Source organism: Trachemys scripta, chromosome 12 (genome assembly GCF_013100865.1).
Source record: "Trachemys scripta elegans isolate TJP31775 chromosome 12, CAS_Tse_1.0, whole genome shotgun sequence".
Lineage (NCBI taxonomy): Eukaryota > Metazoa > Chordata > Testudines > Emydidae > Trachemys > Trachemys scripta.
Window position 1 is genome coordinate 4,345,496 of NC_048309.1, and position 21,069 is coordinate 4,366,564.

The 21,069-nt window shown below is 52.0% G+C and overlaps 1 protein-coding gene across 4 annotated transcripts in view; it reads right to left on the bottom strand.

Annotated features, from left to right (window-relative positions):
* UCKL1 (uridine-cytidine kinase 1 like 1) overlaps positions 1 to 20,065 on the bottom strand; it is a 42,309-nt gene extending 22,244 nt beyond the window's left edge. For 2 of the 4 annotated variants that reach the window (XM_034787185.1, XM_034787186.1), the window contains exons 1-3: positions 19,929 to 20,065; positions 9,907 to 10,001; positions 707 to 891 (exon numbers count right to left, since the gene is read on the bottom strand). In XM_034787185.1, the coding sequence (XP_034643076.1) occupies positions 707 to 891; positions 9,907 to 9,974 (253 nt within the window). In that variant the 5' untranslated portion in view covers positions 9,975 to 10,001; positions 19,929 to 20,065. The remainder of the gene's footprint in view (positions 1 to 706; positions 892 to 9,906; positions 10,002 to 19,928) is intronic. The other 2 variants (XM_034787183.1, XM_034787184.1) reach the window with 1 other exon arrangement.
* Between the last annotated feature and the right edge of the window lie 1,004 nt (positions 20,066 to 21,069).

Below are 21,069 nucleotides of genomic sequence, written 5' to 3' on the forward strand. Positions count from 1 at the left end.
TTCCTAGACCAGGGGTCGGCAATTTTTCAGGAGTGGTGTGCCGAGTCTTCATTTAGTCACTCTAATGTAAGGTTTCGCGTGCCAGTCATACATTTTAACGTTTTAGAAGGTCTCTTTCTATAAGTCTATAATATAGAACTCAACTATTGTGGTATGTAAAGTAAATAAGGTTTTAAAAATGTTTGAGAAGCGTCATTTAAAATTACATTAAAATGCAGAGCCCCCCGGACCGGTGGCCAGGACCCAGGCAGTGTGAGTGCCACTGAAAATCAGCTCGCGTGCCGCCGTTGGCACGCATGCTATAGGTTGCCTACCCCTGTCCTAGAGCATTGTAGCTTCCAGCTGCCCATGGAGAAAGATGAGGACCCTAGGGGAGCAGCCGTTAAGACAGACTAATCAGAGGCACAACACCCCCCCCCCCCCCCCTCTGAGAAGCTCGGAGGCCCAAGCTTGGGAACCAAGCTGGAGTCTCTGGTGTGGCAGCGAAGTGTGCTAGGGAGGCAGGAGCCATCTCAGAGAGATGCACTGTTGCAAAGGACCTTATGCCAAGCACATGCCAAGATCCCTGCTATGGCAGCTGCGAGGGATGGCACGACTTGAAGGAACACACCCCGCACCCGCACTCAGCAGAGAGCCTCTGAAGCCACCCTGCGGATGTTACCGCCCCGCAGGCCTGCGCTCAGAAAGCTCCCAGCAGATGCCTTACCGATGACAAAGGCCTCTTTGGACTGCGTCCCGTGCTCGTTGTACCATGGCGGCCGCCCGGCGGTGTAGATCGTCCTTTTGCTCGTCCGCAGCAGGGGCGGCTCGGATTTGCACTGGCTGGTGGTCCGTTTCCGGGGGGGCCTCGCGGCAGGGTACAGTCTGTCTAAGGATTCCGCTCCGCTGGTGCTAGGAGACGGGAAGAAGAAACCTGGTCATCTGGGGCAACATTCGCAGTGAGGCCCCACCGATCTGTGAGGGCATCCCCTCAGAGCCATGCAGGGAGGCTGAAACTTACGCGTTGGTCTGAAAAGAGGCCAGAGGGATTAACAATAAACCGTGTTCCCCTGAACTCGCCCAGGGGAACGAACACAGCTGGGTTAATGAGGACCCTCCTCTCCCAGCCACTGTGCGATCTCCGCACTGGATTCTGCAGTGGTTCTTGGCACTGCCCGTGGAATGGAACAGACCCCGCAGGGTGGATGCCAGAGGAGGGTCCTGCCCAAAGCACTGTATTAACCCACTGCCTACAGGGCGCTCCTGGGTCTGACTGGCTTGGGAAACAGGCTGTTTGGTAACAGGAAGTTGCCCCAAGTTCTGGCCCTGACTAGTGCAAGCAGCAGGGAGCTGCTGTTCAGGAAAAGTGTCTCTAGTGGATAGAGGGACCTGGGGCTTAAGACCCCGGGCTCTCTTCCTGGCTGCGCCAGGCTTCTTGCGTGACCTCAGGCCAGTCGCTCAACCATTACGTGCCTCAGTTTGCCCATGTGTAAAAACTTGCCTGCTGGAACCTCACCCGGGGCGCAGGGGGAAGTTTGCTGGGGAAAGCTGAGCTCCTCCCCGGTGAAGGGGCTACACAAGCACATAGCATTGGGAAGTGCCATGATGGAGACAGCTCCCTCAGCAAGCAGTGAATTCTGTGTTATCCACGTGCCAGGGTAAGAACGTCTCTGCTCTTTAGCCGGGCCTGGCCTATATGAGGCCACACGCTCCCACTCCTTAACACACACCTCTTCAAGCAATATCTCCTCCCTCCCCCCCCCCCCCCCCTCGCCACACCCCCCCCCCCCCCCCCCCGCCCGCTCTGAACTGCCCTCTTGAGTCTCAGCTCATTCAGACGCTCTCTCTTCAGGGTAGGGAATGTATGCTCAGCTGCGGAAAGTCAGTGTTCCTGTATTTAGTAATGATTATTCTCTGCCTTGCAGTAGAACCTAGAGGTCCCACAAGCAGGGCTCAGGGCCCTCCAGTGCCAGGTGCTGTACACACATGGAACAAAACACAGTCCCTCCCCCGAAGAGCTTACAATCCACGTCAGACCAACACGTGGCAAGCCCCCGGGTCAGCAGACACCACAGCCACGCCCCCAAGTGAGAAGGCAGACGGGTTCATGGGGGCATAAAGAAAAATCACCCATATAAAGGGATCAAAAATAGCCAGGCACAGACAGGAGACCCCCTCTCCTTCCCCAACAGCAGGGTGGTGCGTGGTGGGTTGTATTTTTAACTCCTCCATCTGCCTTGCAGTGGTGGTCTGGCTGGGGCCAGTGCATTTCCAGCCCTTCTGGCCTCATAGCAGGAGGGGGACGCAGGCTGCTGGGGAGGGGAGCGCAAGAGGTGGGTGTGTGAGCGTGCCCTGTGCTACGCTGCTAAGCGCCTCCTCCTCATCTCAGCAGCTGGGGGAAGATTCAACCTCCTGGCCAGGTCCTTTGGTGCTTGGCAGCCCCGCGGCAGAGGCTCCGAGTGGTGCTAGGCGGCCCCCGGCCAGGAGATAAGCTGCAGCCGGTGCTGCCAGACCAACGTGCCCAGGATGGAACAGATTATTTATATGAGATCGGCCGACTCTGGCCTCCCTGCTCCTCAGGCTTTCCATTTCCGAGGCTCAGGGGGGAAGCTTTCCTCCGTCTTAAGCACACGTAAGGGGATAATGACGGCACCAGCAGGCGCTGCCCGGGCAGGGAAGCCGGCTTAGCACCGCCTGCCCCCATCTCCTGGGTCCCAGTGGAGAAAGACCAGAGCTGGCGTGGGAACAGGAGAAAGTGAGGGCCACTGGCTCATTCCTGGAGAGCGCTATTACTCGGTCTCCTTCCTAGGATCCAAGCTATTCCTGAGACCTCTGACCATACAAAAGGGGCAGGGGTCCTATCAGCCTTCCTCCTACAGGCCCCCCTCCCACGTGGCAACCTGGGGAGAGCAAGGAGGCCACAACACCTGACACTGCTCCCCCTCCATTGGGGGGCCCCATCCTAGAGGCCAGCCGCAGAGCCATCACCCTCGCAGAGTGAATTGGCATGCATCACCGAACATTTTTAGATCAAGATTGGGTGTTTTTCTAAAAGATCTGCTCTGACGCAAAGAGGAATTATCCGGGGGATGTCCTACGGCCAGAGTTATCCAGGTGGTCAGACCGGATGGTCACAACGGTCGTTTCTGGCCTAGGCAGGTGGGGAACCAGCACATAAGAGGGGCACCGAAGGATGGACGCTAGAGGTGGTGTGGCCATCACTTCCTTTTTGTCTTGGAACACCGTTCTCTGCAGGACAAGCCTGTCATGGGGCCGCCCAGGTCTGTTAGCAGGACACAGAAGGAACTGGAGACCAAGAGGTGCTTTGGACATCAAGCGTTTCACCCCCACCCCACTTCCTGACCCCAGCTGATTTGCTGAAGGGGCCAAAGCCTGGAAGAAAACGGCCAGGCCACAAAAGCCAGGCAGAGGAAATCACTCTGCGTAGGACAGGAAATCTGGGGATCCCGCCTTGCTCCGTTCACTGTGCTGGGGGAGGGAGGGATGGGACCACCCACTTATTTCCATGGGCTCCCCCCGCAGCATGATTTCAACACCATCCTATTTCTATGCTGTACTCTCTTTAAGAAGCAAGATGGGGACCAGGGGTTGGGGACAGCGGAAAAGGTGTGTGTTTGCGGACAAGATGACCTTTAAGTGAGTTCAAAGGGGCAACGGAGTCACGCAGGCTGAACGGCTCCTGGAAGTTGGAGCAGCTCCCGGCCCTCTGCGGACTCACTCCAAATCCTTTTGGTCTCTGACCAGCTCTGGCTGTAACCTTTCAAACCCTGCTTGAGAGGCTCAGCGGCAGGCAACCAGCCAAGGGATTAGAGAGATCATCTACCTGGCCTGGCATTTAACAACATGCCAGCCTCCATCTCCCAGTGAAACTCTCGCCCGGCTGCAGAGGAGATGAGCTCTCGGTATTCACCAATCCCACAGTGTACAAGCACCTGCCGCCCACATGGAGCTGTTTGTGACGGTGGTGACAAGTTTGTTTCTTTCCTATTGGCTTGACGGCCCTTTCCCCCCAAACTTTAGGGTTTTTTTTGCCACCTAGCAAACACCAATTTCCCCCCACCCCCTGACACCTCTCCCTGGAGTCTGAATGGAGCAGAAACGGAACCATCTTCTACTTCATCCGGACAGTAACAGCACGACCACTGCAGCCCCAATTGTGGCGGTCAGGTTCTGGTGGACAAGGCACGGTAGCTGCTGCAGATCCAACATGAAGAGCATGATCCCTTGAGTCTAACACCAAGGGACTGGCTTGGGGGTTTTTATATTTCTTGGTTACCCAATGGTAAGTTTTTATGTGTTTTGTTTTGTTTTTAAGCTTTTTTCCCACCCTGCTTATAACAATTTTACACCTGGCCAAAGTTTGGTCTGAAAACCCTCAGCTAAAGTACAAATGAAAAGTTTAAATGTTAAAAGCACCTGCTGCAGCTACGCAGAATAAACAGTGAAGAGGTGTAAATCTTGGTATCTTTGCTAGCAGGAGAAAGGGTTGGTGGGTAAGGCAAAGGGCCAGGAATCAAGCAATCCAGGTTCAGTTCCCAGCTCCATCACGGATTCCCTGCATGACCTTGAGTGACTCACGTAGCCTTTCTGGGCCTCAGATAACAGCTGTCCTTCCTTTTCTGTTTCCTCTATTTAGATCACATCTTACCAGAGAATGATATGGGCAGCCCCTGCCTCTCCTTTACTTCAATGGAGTTTCATCCAGGTGCAGGGATCTGCCCACACAGAAACGTCCATAACAGAGAATTAAAAAGCACGATCACAAACAGGTGAGGCCGACAGGGAAAGTCCACTGGATTGTATCGACTCAGAGGGCTCCTTCCCGCACAGAGAAAGTGGGAAAAGCATGGACAGCCAGCCTGGGTACTTTGTTCTGCTCTCCCTTGGGGAACCCTGCGGCAGCAATTAAATGACGCCCGCTATTTCCCGAGCGGTGCTGACACCCGAGAAGGATGCTGCTGCGTAGACAAAGACGTTCCAGCTCGATAAAAGCAAAGATGACGAAGATGCAATTGTTATTTACTGGGGAGGAAAAAATGTTCGTTTCATCTACATTCCAAACGCAGCTCTCTGGGTGGGGACTGATAGCACGCTGAAGCGTCTGAGCGAGTTTTACCAATGGAGAACACAGGGATCCTGTCTACCAGAGCCCTTCTCACCCTCATTTTCCTAGAATGATCAGCGATACCATTGTGCAACGAGTGGGCAACTTCAACTCGGCTCTGGGCAGTGCAGGGCTCTCTGGGCAGGAGGGGGTTCAGTGAGTTTGGCAGGGCAGGGATTGTCTCATCCTCAGTGGCGGTGTTTGTCCCGTGGGGGTCTCCTGCATAGCTCAGGTCTGGGGCCCTACCCGTGACCTCGCACGCACAGCATAGGCGAGATCACGCCGTAGGGAGGGCACCATTTTGAGCCCTGGCTGGCACTGAGGACAGAGCAGCTGACACCCGGCGGGTCGGATCTGGTTGTCAGGAGGCCTTTTGCTGCCTTGGGGCCCCTGCAATTGGCGCAGATTCCTAACGCCACAACCGCTCCTACTCTTTCAAACCATTAGGAGCCCAGCACAGTGGACCCCCTGTCCCCGACTCGCATCTCGTGGTGCCACCCTACTACACAGATAAACTAGGACCAGAGCCAGGATCTCTCAAGTTCTGCTTTGCCTCTGCCTATGGATCAGTCAGCTCCCGTGGGCCCCGACTTTCAGAGGTAGCCTCTAATTTTGGATGTCCAGCACGAGACACCAGCGGGCTGATTTCCCAAAGGTGCCGGGTTCCCGCAGCTCTCACTAACTTCAACTGGCGTTGCACGTACTCGGCTCCTCTGAAAATCTGACCCCAGGGGGTTCAAGCCACGCCCAGAATTAGAGGCTACACTTTGAAAGTCTAAACCTCAGTTTTTTTGTGCCTCCATTTCCCCATCTAGAACACACACTCCACCTCGGACCCACCTTCCAGGGTGTTGTGCCGATTAACATTGGTACAGCACTTGAGCTTGTGAAGTACTGTGTGCACACAGCAATCCCAGGTTATCCAGCTGTGGTGTTCCACCAGTGAGGGCCATTGGGACCTTTTCTAATTTCCGTTGCCACGGGATGCATAAAAATGTGCGAGGGAAAAAGATGACTTAGAAATTTCCATTCATGAGAAGCAGAACCCTCATCTGGAAGGGTCCCTTGGGAAAACCTTTCTTGGATCCAGCAGAGAATTTTCATCCTATTCCAAGAGTTCATTTGTTATTTGCTATATATTTTTGCCTCCAAGGAGTCTTGTAGTTTAACACAATCCCATAATCCAGGTATTAAGTGAACACATGTTTATTTGTTTCAGCTGTTTTGGAGCCCAACAAAGATCATGAAACAGAAACTAATGTTGCACTTTAATTTTCTGATAGTGCGCCAGAACTCTCCTGTTCGTCCCATGTAATGGCAGTTCCCGTATATAGTTCCTAGACAGGTTTCTTCGTTGGCTCCAATTTCTTTTTTAGTTCACAACATCAAAAACCAACTGCTTATAATTAAGGCTGCGCGTCTGCAACAGATTCCATGATTTTCCGTGACCTCTGCCCGAGCTGGGCAGCCCCTGGGCCAGCAGCAGCAGTTTGGGTGTAGGAGGGGCTTCAGGGCTGGGGTTTGGAGTGTGGGGGGGCACTTACTGGGGGGGCAGTACCTGGCTCCCACCGACATGGCCCTGCAGCTCTTAGGCAGATGGGCAAGGGGGCTCCGTGTGCTGCCCGTGCCCGCAGGCGCTGCCCTCGCAGCTCCCATTGGCTGCGGTTCCCAGCCAATGGGAGCTGGTGCTTGTGGCGGGAGCAGTGTGCGGAGCCCCCTGGCCGCCCCTCCCCCTAGGAGCAGGGACACAGAGCCGGGTAAGGAGCCTGCGAGCCCCACCAATCCTCCCCCCCCCCCCCCCGCGGGAGTCCTAGGCTCTCCCCCCCCCCCCCCAATTCCCTCCCTGCAGAGCACCCGCAGCCCCCTGGCCCAAATGTTAGTTAGGGATATATAGTAAAAGTCATGGACAGGTCACTGGCTGTGAATATTGGTTTATTCCCCGTGATCTGTCCATGACTTTTATTAAAAATACCTGTGACTAAAACGTAGCCTTACTTATAATGCAATCTCGCCTACTTAGATTGTAAGAGGTTTGCCGAAGGGACAGTCTCACCACGTGTGTACGGCACTCACACAGAATTAGAATTCTTTGTCTTGCAGTAGCGCCTAGGAACGCTAGTCATAGAACGGGAGCCCAGCGTGCTAGGCGCTGTACAAACACAGAACAAACGATGGTTCCCTGCCTCAAAGAGCAAATAATCAAAGCGGGACCCTGATCTCGGTTGGCCGTAACATGAAATAGCAACAAGCATGGGCATATAGCACACACAATCCTGCCCCTTAGGCACGGGGGCTACAGTCAGCAACGGGTTAACGGCCCCAGGCCATATGGATCAGTATTTGCAAAAAGAACATTTATATTTTGTACTAGGAAGAAGAAATTGGGCCTTGAAGTTTCTGGAGGGATTTTAAATCATTTGATTCAGAACGATCACTTGTGACATCTACGTTGCTTGGCTTACATTGCTGGAAGCTGGAATTACAACAAGGAGGCCGTATTAAAGGACTGCCCGCTCCGGGAGTTTCAGGGGAGCACTCTAGCATTGCTCCAGGTGCTTTGTGGGGCGTGGCAGGTCATCAGAAAGCATTTCAAAGCCTACGGGGCACTATAGCATCGTTCAGTTCTAAAGGCATCTACTGTTGTCTGGGTACCGCACCTGGCCCAACAGGGTCCTGCTACGCAACTAATACAAGGTAATCCTCCCCAGAACTGATCACCAGCTTGTAGATCCTGAAACAGGCACAAAGGAAAGCCCATCGGCTCACCAATGACTATGAAAGCCCAGCGTTAATGCCGCCTCCTCAACACAAAGGGGATCAGTCTTGGTCGTCGATTTCTCCCCACGGTGACGTGTCCACAGTTCTATGGGTAACGTTCCGAAAAGTAACTAAGTGACCTCGGAGCGGAAGTCCTGTTGAAAACCAGCAGGACTCAGGCTTTGGCATAACATTTCAAAAGCAGCTGGAGGTGGAATCCTGCCTCCATCCACGTCAACGTGACTTTTGCCAGTGGCTTCAACAAAGCCAGAACTTCAGCCTATATCTGAAGCATAATGGTCAGGAGAATGGAAGAGACCAGGAATGATCCTTTTACTGTCTCCCTTGTTGGTCTTCAGCTTAGACCTCAAAGAAAGGCTCTGATACATCAGGGATACCCCCCTTCAGTGGCTCCCCAACTTGGTCCTTCTCATTGCTATTCCCAAAGGAGGGGAGTGGAGACGCGCCAGGGATAAGTAAGCCCCCCTCTTCCTCGGCTGCTCTCTAAGGTACACGGGGGAACGACACATCCCACCATGGTATGTTGTATTGGGTGGGACAGGGAGACTGAATTTCCAGTTAAAAACAAAGTGTCATTTCAGCCTCCCAAATGTATTTGGGTACGGCGTAGTGTAGCCTAGTGGCTCGTGCACTGGACTGGGACTCAGGAGACATGTGTTCTATTCCTGCTGGGAGACCTTGGACAAATCACTTCCTCTCTCCGTGCCTCATGGTCCCCATCTGTAAAATGGGGAGAATGATACTGACACCCCCCCATCAAACGCTTTGAGATCTGCGATGAGAAGAGCTAGGTGTTAATAGTGTGAAATTATTATTCGCTGCTGGGCAGATAGAGAAGTTTCCTCTCCTTCCTTGCTAGCCTTCGCCCCATCCCCTCCCACTCAGAGACATGGGGATTCTGGATAAGCCAGGGAAGTATTATTTCAGCTTTTAACATTAAACCTGACCAGATGAAGGACAGAGACACGCTCTGGCAACACAGCCCTGGACGCTCATCACAACACTCCCAACCCCACAAAATTCTCTCCTGTCCCTGCAGATTCCTCCTGATTCTCAACCACAATCCTTCCTCCAAACAGGACTCCAGGTTAAATCCTGCCCACCTAATCCCACTTGCTGTGACCAGGGGAGGGGGCAAACCCCAGGGATAATTCCAGTTCCTTTCCCAGTGTGAAACACCAGTGTGAATCCGTTCACCAGCGTCCCACAAAGCTGTCCATTAATCCTAGAGAGTAAATCAACTGCACTCCTGTTGGTGACTGATCTGTTAGCCCCAGGCTCTCTGCTGCAAGACGGGAATTAGTTGTGCAGATTAATATTGTAGCTTTTCTTTGTCACTCAATTTACCTGTCATACGGGGGGGAGAGGAGACGGATGCTTCCAATTTTAGATCAGACTTTGCCCCTAGTCTCAGGTAATCCTGGGGCTGCCCCCCTTTTAAAGTTTAGTTCCTTCCATCCCAATGCATTCTGTGTGCCAAACTGCCATCTATTAGCTTTAGGACCAGCTGGCACCATGGACAGGATCAGACGGGTTGAGGGGCCAAAGAAAAGACACCCCCCTCCCCCCCACGAGGGTCAGGCCAGCTAAAAAGGCAGCAGATTTCATTTTCAGTAGGAAAAAGAGTTCACACACTTCCCAACCACTCCCGACTCTGGAAAAAAAAAAAAATCACAGTTCCTCCTTCCCGCTAACAGCCAGGAAAGGGAATGGATCCAAGGCCAGTGAGTTAAAGGGGATCCCACCCCTGTTTGCAATAGGCCAACCCTAACCATTGAGCCTGACTCTCTTCCCAGCTATCCCCCCCCCCAACAACCACCCCCCCTAAACCCTGCCCCCAGAAGAACCGTTGTACACAGGTTTCATCCTGTGTCCCGGGCGAAGCGTCTCTCTCTCCCAGCTGCTGTCTCCAATTTCCCAGCTCTCCGACAAACAGCCACAGTGCTTTCGTATCCGGAGGCTAAGAATTCATTCACAGGCAAACAGGGATTTAAAAAAAACAACAAACAAACTACGACACTCACCTGCCTTCAGCCCCAAGGGCCCAGCAGCCAGATATCCCGACACCCGCATATATCGGGGGGCTGCTCATTCCACCCAGCTGCAGCAGAATCAGGCTCTAGCGGGGGGTAAGGGGAGGACGAGTTTCAGGAGGTTAGAGAGAGTGAGTGAGTGTGTGTGTGTATTTTTTGGCTGGCCTGTCACATGGCCACCTGCACGGCACTAGCATTAGCATTGTAACAGGGCTGCCATGTGAATGAAGCACACTGGAGAAACCACACCAACGTAGTCCTGCGTGGGGCTATTCCTTACTCCCAGAGAGCCTGTGGGGTTGGAGGAAGGGTTTCAGACGCCCAGCGTGGTTTGCTTTGCAGTCCTAGGGGGCTGGGGTGTTAGTGAAGGGCTGGGCAAGGAAGACAGAGGGAGGCGAGAAAGAGCCAGCGCGCCTAGGAAGAGGATCGCTTATCCTACAGATTATGTTCATTACCTGATATTAATAGCACGGACTTTGTTTGAAAAAAAAAAAAAAGGCAGCCGTAGCACCTCCTCTTCCCCCACCCCTCACCCCGACAGGCCTCGCTCACCTGCTGCTGACATTCAGAGTCTGGGCTCACTGGGGGGAGCAGCGAGGATGACCCACTGCTGGGGTAAGTGAGGGGCCAGTCTCACCGACTCCCCCATCCAAGCAATTGTAGCAGTGTCTGGACAAAGAGAGCTGCAGCTGGGGCTGGGGGGGAGCCAGAGTCCTTTGGAACAGATCAGAGCAAGCAGATTAGCAGGCCCAGCCCATAGCCTCCCCCTAGGGAATGTATCAGATATTAGCCTAATACCCAAACAAGAGCCAGTGGGGACAGAGGAGACTCTCTCTGTCCTAAGCAGCTCATCTGAGCCGGGGTATTAATATTGCCCTGGCATTCCTGGGGCAGACCCCAGCTCTGCAGGGGAGGGAGCCAGGAGCCCCCAGCCTCCTGGCTACAAATTCAAATTCGCTCTGAGCAGGGAAGTTATGAAGAGCTCCCAGGTCGGGGCCGAGCCGGTTGCTGGAGGTGGATCTGCAGCTGCGGAGCTCTCCTGATATCCCCAGAGCTGCTTCCAGCCCCGGCATAAACAAGTCTGTGAAACTCAACACCCCCAGCCATGGGTAACCACGCAAACAACCCCCCCCCCCCTCGCCCCATGCACGAGGCCGCTGCATTCTGCACTCTCAGCCGTCCTGCTGCCAGGTGCTTTCCGCCAGCCCTGCCACTTCGGCAGCAATTTTCCACCCGCTGCTCCTCTCCCAGCTGAACACGTCCTCCCAGCAGAGAGAACAACACGGGAACCGGCTGTACATGGAGAAAGGCAGGGAGCTTGGCATGGCGCCGTGTGGCTGGGCCTGGGGAAATACCTGACTGCCAGCAGGTGCCAAGGGGCAGGTAGGCATGAACGAGCGGCGGAGTACAGGAAGAGGGGACGTAGCAAACTGAACGCAGGGAGTGAGGGGAAGCGTGAAGGGAGCAGGATTTTAGGCAAAGGACCACAGATGGGCAGGTACAGCAGAGCTGGTAAGGGATGGGGGACTAGGAGCATCAGGTCAGCTCCCAGACTGCTGCACTGGGCAGCACAGTGTGGGGAGGAGGTGACCAGCTCTCTGTGGAGAAAGAAGTGGTTCAGGACTATTTAGAAAAACTGGACGAGCACAAGTCCATGGGGCCGGATGCGCTGCATCCGAGGGTGCTAAAGGAGTTGGTGGATGTGATTGCAGAGACATTGGCCATATCTTTGAAAACTCATGGCGATCGGGGGAGGTTCCGGATGACTGGAAAAAGGCTAATGTAGCGCCCATCTTCAAAAAAGGGAAGGAGGAGGATCCGGGGGAACTACAGGCCAGTCAGCCTCACCTCAGTCCCCGGAAAAATCATGGAGCAGGTCCTCAAGAAATCAATTTTGAAGCACTTCGAGGAGAGGAAAGTGATCAGGAACAGTCAGCATAGATTCACCAAGGGGAAGTCGTGCCTGACTAACCTAATTGCCTTCTATGATGAGATAACTGGGTCTGTGGATGAGAGGAAAACAGTGGATGTGTTATTCCTTGACTTTAGCAAAGCTTTTGATACAGTCTCCCACAGTATTCTTGCCGGCAAGTTAAAGAAGTATGGGCTGGATGGACTATAAGGTGGATAGAAAGCTGGCTAGATCGTCGGGCTCAACGGGTAGTGATCAATGGCTCCATGTCTAGTTGGCAGCCGGTATCAAGCGGAGTGCCCCAAGGGTCGGTCCTGGGGCCGGTTTTGTTCAATATCTTCATTAATGATCTGGAGGATGGTGTGGATTGAACCCTCAACAAGTCTGCAGATGCCACTAAACTGGGAGGAGTGGTAGATACGCTGGAGGGTAGGGATAGGATACAGAGGGACCTAGACAAATTAGAGGATTGGGCCAAAAGAAATCTGATGAGGTTCAGCAAGGACAAATGCAGAGTCCTGCACGTAGGATGGAAGAATCCCATGCACTGCTACAGACTAGGGACTGAGTGGATAGGCAGCAGTTCTGCAGAAAAGGACCTAGGGGTTATGGTGGATGAGAAGCTGGATATGAGTCAACAGTGTGCCCTTGTTGCCAAGAAGGCTAACGACATTTTGGGCTGTATAAGTAGGAGCATTGCCAGCAGATCGAGGGACGTGATCATTCCCCTCTATTCGGCACTGGTGAGGCCTCATCTGGAGTACTGTGTCCAGTTTTGGGCCCCACACTACAAGAAGGATGTGGAAAAATTGGAAAGAATCCAGCGGAGGGCAACAAAAATGATTAGGGGGCTGGAGCACATGACTTATGAGGAGAGGCTGAGGGAACTGGGATTGTTTTGTCTGTAGAAGAGAAGAATGAGGGGGGGGGGGGATTTGATAGCTGCTTTCAACTACCTGAAAGGGGGTTCCAAAGAGGATGGATCTAGACTGTTCTCAGTGGTACCAGATGACAGAACAAGGAGCAATGGTCTCAAGTTGCAGTGGGGGAGGTCTAGGTTGGATATTAGGAAAAACTATTTCACCAGGAGGGTGGTGAAGCACTGGAATGGGTAACCTAGGGAGGTGGTGGAATCTCCTTCCTTAGAGGTTTTTAAGGCCCGGCTTGACAAAGCCCTGGCTGGGATGATTTAGCTGGGATTGGCCCTGCTTTGAGCAGGGGGTGGGACTAGATGACCTCCTGAGGTCCCTTCCAACCCTGATATTCTATGAGTCTATGATATAGAAGCGTTCAGCCACTTAGCAGCAGGTGTCTGGTGCAGCACACGAGCTGATTAAAACCCAGCTGTATACACCTTCCCTGGGCACAAGAGAGCCTGCCAGGCTGTGCGCCACACAACCGGGCCAAGCTCCGAGGTCACGGGTGTGCGTGAGGCTGACCTGTCACCGAAGCAAAAGGGACGTTACTTGAACAAAGAGAAAAGACAACAAGTTTGGGGTAAAAATCCCATAATAATTGGGGACTTTCACCCCTTACGTGGGCAGTGATTACGATCCAGATTACGAATATTAAATAAGCTTCCCCTGCCGCCCCACAAGCCACACTGATCAGAACTGGGGTCCTGCTTTGCTCCCCTGGACTGAGGGGCCCAGCTCCCCAGGACAGAATTTCCAATGAAGTTTTTCTTTTGTTTTGCATCCGTGTCAGCTGCCTCCAGCCAGCCATCCCTAGGAATTCGGTGTTTGACTTTTGACGACCTGAGGGCTTTGAAAAATGGCGCCCACTGGGCTGTGAGGAAAAAGGGGGCCGAGAGGTGTGTTTGGAGAGGCAGAAGGGCAGGCCAAAAGAAGGCCCGGGAGCAGAGGAGCTATTCCGTACCCTTGAAGGGACAGGTACTGAGTATTTGCTGCAAGTGTGCCAGGCACACGGGCTTTAAGAACACAGCAGCCCTGTCCAGCACAATGGGGTCTCGATCCTGTTTGGGGCCCTTCAGGCACCAGTGCAATTCAGACAACTTTTGTGAGTGACCTTTAAAGGCCGTAACGCACGTCTCTGGGCGGGTTTCCTTTGCTGAGGCAGGTACGACACTTCAGGGGTCTGATTTTCAGGAGCCACAACCCCGACTGGTCAACACAAGCTGCGGGGTCTGAACGCCGAACTCCAACCGGCTCTGATATTTAAACACTCCACAGCCTGTTGCGCTGGCCTCTGGAGACAAAGGCCCAACTCCGAAATAAACAGGACTGCGCACGTGAATGGGATTTCAGGGCACTGGGATCCTAGTCTAGTATGGGGCACACATAACGTTAGCACCAATGCACGACAGCTAGATTAACAGAAGAGAATGTTCCCCCGAAACACGTTATCAAATCACTAACACTTGGACCAGTGAGGATGTGTAAAGAAACAGACAAAAAGAAACTGCCCCAAACCCCTGCTTGAAATAACAGTAAAACTGCGACACACGGCCACAGGGAAGGGAATTCAAAGGGAAAGCTGACAATGCATCCCTAACTCGAGCCATTATACTGAGCCGTCCCCCCAAATAATGATGCCGATCACACGGCAGAGTGGGTGAACTTCAAAGGAACACACGGAGAACTTTTTTCCGTGCTGCAATTTTATTTTAAACTCCCCTGTGTCTGTAAAGCCCTTTCAGAAGTTTAAAAATAAAATCTTTCCCCAGCGATTTCTATTCTTTCCCATTAAAGAAACAGACATAAGAAGTTGGAGCCCTCCCCACCAATGCTTCATTGTTCTTTACAGCGAACACCAGAGAGCTTTTTTCCGGTCTTTGTTTCAATGTCCAAATGACAGGGCTGTCACCTATTCTCCTGACAGAGTCTGCTCCACAGTCTAATCTAGCTCCTAAGCTAGTAAGAGTCGGCCGAAATCGCCTTTCTTCATTCGATGTTGTGGTTGTTTTAAATGTATGCCAATAACAATATTTTCTATCTTTGCAAATCGTCTCGGACTCTGACCAAAGGCTCAGTGGCAGTACACAACAGGAGTGCATCAAATCAAATCTAGTCTGAAGGCAGTTCTAAGGCCTGCACTTTCGGGGCACAGATTACCTTCCAAAGAGCTTGCTGACATTCAAGAAGAGTCGGAAAGGAATGATCAACACCACTGCCCACCCCACGCGCTATAGCTGCATTCACACTAGGAGAGCTTTGCTCGCATCGCATACTGATAGCCCTGAACTGACAAAGTGCTTCTAGTGTAGATGTGGCCCAGGAGGGCGAGAAACTTACTTTTAAAAAGAAACGCAAGCTGAGATTCTCATGCAATCAAGTGAGAATGAGGTCCAAGGCCCGGGGCTTTGAATCCCTCCCTCCCCTAAATATAGCAATACAATAAAATAATCAGAGCTGGCAATTTGCGTCAGAAGCACCTACGTTATCTCCAGTTGATTCATCCAGCTTTGGCAACAGGTTAGTTGTGAAAATCAAAGAAGGTAGATTTAAAAGAGTTCTTGAAACAGGTCCTCTTGTTAATTTCGCCCCATTGTTCCTTGACCCTCTTTAAACAATCCCTGGGTCTCTCTAGCACGCGTACTTTCAGATGCTTATCAACTTCCCTTTTCAGCTGGTTAGGCTGATGGGAGCACAGAGTGTAAGATTCTGATCATCAGTTCTATATTCTATTAGTTCTACGACTGAGACCCCCGACGGCCTTTGGGTGGGTGTGGTGAAATGCAGATGAAGGGTGTTCATAAAACTGGGGGATGGCCTGTCTCTGGCGTTGTACGCGGATTATTAAAATGGCCCAGATAGTGTCATAATAGGACATGCACTAAATATAAACACTAGTGTCACGTCTTCCCAATTTGCCTTAATTCCAGCACATTCGTGCAGATTTTGGGAAAATGCTGATCATTTATTTTTCCTTTAGTTTTTAGGACAAAGCTGAAATTAACCAGGGCTCTTCCTGTTTTGGTCACTGTGACCCCAATCTTACAACTGGATCCACGCGGGCCTTCGTGTCCATGCACGACCCCAGCAGGGGTCCAGCCATGTAGATCCGACTCCAGGATCAGGGCCTGTGTGCGTGAACCCGTTATAATGGGCCCTGCTATGAATGTAGCATTGGCTCATACTGCTGGCTGGGCAGAACACGCCAAGTCCTGTATGAACACTGATCCTCCATGACAGCATGGTGGCTTTCACACCCCGAAAGGGGGGGAGGGGGGGGAGGAGAGAGTCGGGATTTGAAGGACAGCCTCCCACCAGACTGTAACAACTGTCCATGACTCCGAGCCACTTGGGTCCTTATGCACTTGTCAGGGCCAGATCCTCAGCTGGTGCAAATCGACACAGCTCCACTGACCTTGGTGGAGGAGGCTGATTTACATCAACCAATCGGCTGGCCCTAACGTCAGTCTCTTTGTTGCCTTGCCCCTGAGCTAGAGGCTATCTGACCACGACCCTGGCTCGCTGCCTGGGAGGCCCTCCTGCTGTAGGTAAGTGCTGCTCGAGGCCTTCCTTTCATGCAGTGTTAACTAGAAAAGGCCACTTGAGAAAGAGCCGGTGAAATGACAGCGGGAGAAGGGCTCTGAGACTAACCGCCAGCCGGACTGCCGCCCGCTCAGACTCCTGGGCTGCGTTAACACTCTCTCCCCCCGCCGCTTGTCACACCCAGCTCTCTCCGTGACAGCCCCATCAGCTGCAGTGTAACAGTCTGGCCGCTGGAGCTCCCAGGGCCAAAGCATGAAGGGGGACACCCATCTTTGTCTCTGCACACAGGGGCCTCTGCTCCTGGGTGGGTGCAGAGGAGAGACATCAGCAAACAATCAAAGCGTCTAAAGGAAGCATCAGAGGGTCCTGTGGCACCTTTGAGACTAACAGAAGTACTGGGAGCATAAACTTCCGTGGGTAAGAACCTCACTTCTTCAGATGCAAGTAATGGAAATCTCCCCCCCGAACTCTGCTCGGTGCCCATCAGACTAAGGCCTTACCTACATTAGAGAAACGAGCACCAGTGTAACCACGTTGTCGGAGTTACACTGGTGCAAACTCCTAATAAGGATGCATGAGGCTAATAGAAAGCAGGGCTTATACCAGCCCACCAGTCCTGCCCTGCTCAGTGCTGTGTGCACAGCTCAGGGACAGAGGCTGTTCCCCCCCCCCCCAGCCCTCATTTATCATTTAACGCTGGCGGCGCTGAGCTTGATTTGAGCTTGGGTATTTCTGGGGCATTCTCAGCTCGGTTTTGAAAGTTGTTCCCACCCAACTTCAGCATGTTCAATAGGCCAGGGGAACCGGCTCCTCCAGGGGAACACAGGACTGGCGCAGGGCATGCTGATGGGCTGGTCAGATCTTGTTTTCATGAGGGGGACCAAGAACTGAAGCCCTCGGCCTGAGCCCTGGCAGCTGCGTGTGCAGGATGGACAGGGAGGGTAGATGCGCCTCTGCCCTTGCTGAGCCTCTCTAACAACAGAAAGGGAGCAGAGGTCCTTCCCCCAGACCTCCCCAGCCCCCGCCAGCTCATCAGATCAGCAGGGATATGGTCCCATTCTCCTGGTGAGAGGCAGGACCCAACTCCTGACACTGGCAGAGCCACTGGTCCAGCCAGTCCAGATCACCAGTTGCACAGGATGAAAATGCTTTAGAGTCCAAAGAGTTAAAAAGTTTCCACTCTAGGAGATAACCCGCAGCAGCACCTTAATCTGTAGCTACGGACAAGTGTAAGGGGATGGCAGTAGCACCCCCTAGTGGTAAATGTCCAAATATTTAAATACTGCAACAGAGATTAACACTACCACCACTTCCTTCTATGGCAACACCATTCCACAATGATTAAGCAACTTGAATGCAAAATTCACGCGGGTGGGGGGGGGGGGATGTAGAGTCATTACAGTTAGCTGAGAAGAGAGCTCAAGCCTGGACAGAAAGGAGTGTTTACATAAGGCAAATCATTTAAAGGGGCCCCATCCACTTAAAAATCTTGGGCCTGACCCTCCACAAACATACAGTACCCATTCACATTGGAGTGACTCCCTCGAGTGTGATGGAATTATTATTCCTCTACACCGATCTAACAGAGGAGAATCAGGCCCTGTGGAATTACACACACACACTTTTTTATCCTCTGTTAATAACTTTGATTATCAAAGCTAAATGAAGTTTACAAATAATGCACTGTTCTCATCGCTGTTTCTGATCTGTTCATTTTTACATTTCTGACAGCTTGGACACAGGAAACCACGAGGTCAGTGTAGCTGATACCCTACTACTTGGTTAAAACAGCCACTGTTATACAACCCAGCTACTCATCAGCTTCTCTGGCTATTACTCAGTAATGCACTTCCTTCCTCTGGTAAACTCATTGCGTTCATAGGCCCCATTTTACAGTTGATGAAACTGAGGCACCGAAAGGTTAAGGGCAACATTTCCCCCCAAGTAAGTGGTCTGTTGGTCACTGACTCAACTGGAAATCAGTGCGTTCAGCGTCTCTGAAAAACCTAACCACCCAAGTTTGAAAGGTTTGGCCTTAGTGACTTGCTCACAGTCACACATCAGGTGTCTGACTAATTTGGTGCAGAACACATGGGAACTCTGGACTCCCAGGGGTTTGCTCCAACCACTAGACGGTGCTGTCACAGGTGCACTGCACTGTAGTAAGCATTACTTTGCAGTATTTATTATAAATACCCTTTGTAGACACTCAGAGTTCTGAACATTTCACCTCTAGAGCTGGTATATTCCATGCATGGTCTCAGCCCAAAGAATTTTTTTTTTTTTTTAAAGAAAATGTGAGGAATATCCATCCACCTATTTTTCCGTTACGTGAGTAAGGAAAAAAATATACATATGTCTTTTCCAAGATGGCAAATTTTAAGACACTTTTTGCAGTGCATGATATGTGGAAGGGGTGTGCGCACAGATTTGCAAACAGCTAAACTTTAATTTTTTCCAGAAAGCTAATCCTCACGGCAGTTTAATCTGTTGACCATTTTACAAAGCAACAAGAAAGAAAGTGACTAATTCCTTGGTTTTGTGTATGCAGACTAGAACCCTTTGCTAAGGTTGAGGTGTGTGAAACTAACGCCCACGTAGAATCTTTCCTCACCGAAAGAGTTCAACCCAGAGATCGTTTTCACAGTTTTAAAGATAGCAACAGATAAAGATTTCACAAGTGCAGAAAGGTTCCAGTTGTGTTTATAAACATCAGGTGAAATCCTGACCTCTCTGAAGTCAATGGGCATTTTGCCATTGACTTCAGGGGGGCCAGAATTTCACCCCAGAAGAACAAACTGCAGATTTTATGACCCTTGCAAGAGCAGTCTGTGATGCTTACACTGGTCACCCCTAAATATTTACAGTTGAGATTTGCAAGTAATTAAGGGTACCACACTATTCCCTAATGAGTGCAGGGCATAGCATATTATCCTTACAATGTAAAACTGTACAGTTCTGAAGGGTGACCGCTGTACAAAGCATGAAGCCCGCTGAGGACTCCACCGTTATCACTGGGCTCATCACGGTCATTTGGAGCTTCATGCAGAGAGCTGGGTTTGAACTAGATCTCCTGTACTAGCCCCAGATACCCGAGTCTAAGAAGAATCTCTGCTAGCAACATAGGGCCTATGACACCCAGGCAGCTGAGCAGGTCTGAGTCAGGCCAGTACAGGGCAGTGGAAACACAAACACTTTTCACCCTGAAGTATCCCAGTGCACTTTCCAAATGCTCACCATACTGCCCCACTGGAATGCAGCCAGCTCTGGGGAGGAGGGGGCCTATCAGGTGCACAGCACCTTGCAAGACAGAGAAGCAAGGGAAAGTTTGGACAAGCGCCCTAGAGCAAATTCTGCCCCTGGGGAGTGCCGGGGAGATGGTTAATGCTCAGGCAGATCCACCCCGCTCCAGGGCTCCTCAGAAAGTCCCCAGCACAGAAACGTGCAGGGGCAAAGTGGATGCATCTTGAAGCCATCCCCTTGGAGAGCTCAGGGGAGCTTGTCCTGCCTTGCCCGTGGACTCCAGTCCTACCACCCTTGCCCTGGCCGCCGACCCCGAAACAAACAAGCCATAGACACACCCACCTCCTGCACCCCAAGGAGCCCCCAGGGGCAGCCCCTGGCTCCCCAGGGCGCCCTGTTACCTGTCATCTCCTGGCGCGCCTCTCTCCTCATGCACTCCCTCTCCCCCACCATCACCAGCCGCTGCAGCCATTGCTCTTCTCGATCAGCTGTTGGGAGAGGGGCTGGGGAGGGAGGCGCTCTGCGCCCCAGGGCTTCATGGGAGTTGTAGTTCACAGGCGGGAGCGAACGCGCTACTCCCAAAGGCGAGGAACCCATGAGTGGACTACAACTGGCCGGAAGGGTGGGAGCCCTTTGCATCATGGGAGTTGTAGTTTTTTTTGGGTGGGGGGGTAGGGGGGTTGGTTTGTTTTTGCAGGGGAGGAAACTTAACGACCGTGCAAGGAAAGGAAACTGAAAGGGTGGGTTGGAGGCCATGGGGTGCAGAGCAAGGGGATCGATGCTGCTGGCCACACAAAGCCCTGTGGTGGGTTTAAATATAAAAAGAGCTTGGAAGGGACCAGAGCGTGCACTAGCAAGTTTGCAAAATGCCAGAGCGATCCGCCTGCAAAATACTAGAGCAGGGGTCAGCAACCTTTCAGGAGTGCTGTGCCGAGTCTTCATTTATTCTCTCTAATTTAAGATTTCACGTGCCAGTAATAATTGTAATGTTTTTAGAATATATAACACACTATTGTGGTATGTAAAGTCAATAAGGTTTTTTAAATGTTTAAGAAGCTTCATTTAAAATTAAATTAAAATGCAGAGCCCCCTGGACCGGTGGCCAGGACCCGGGCAGTGTGAGAGCCACTGAAAATCAGCTCGCGTGCCACCTTTGGCACCTGTGCCATAGGTTGCCTACCCCTGGACTAGAGCTACTTAACAGTGAGCCTCTGAAATCGTGGGCCTGCTAAGTACGGGAACTATATAACTTTATGCCATGTGCCAAGTCAACGACCAGGCCCTGTTGTAAACAGGAGAACTGGGGAAAAGGGAGATCTCCCAAAAATGCGCGTGAGAGTTAAAACGCTTCAGTGGCACGCTGCACATTCCTTCGGTGCTGAGAGAGCCTTTAAGAACTGCCTTAACGGTAATCGGCAATGAGCTTCCCTCCCCAAATGGGCGAGACTTGGCAGGTCTGTACAGCAAGTCCCATAAGGAAGTTAGTCACATGAGCTGGGTATATTCTTAGACTATTGTGTGTGACCAGCGGTGGGTTAACAG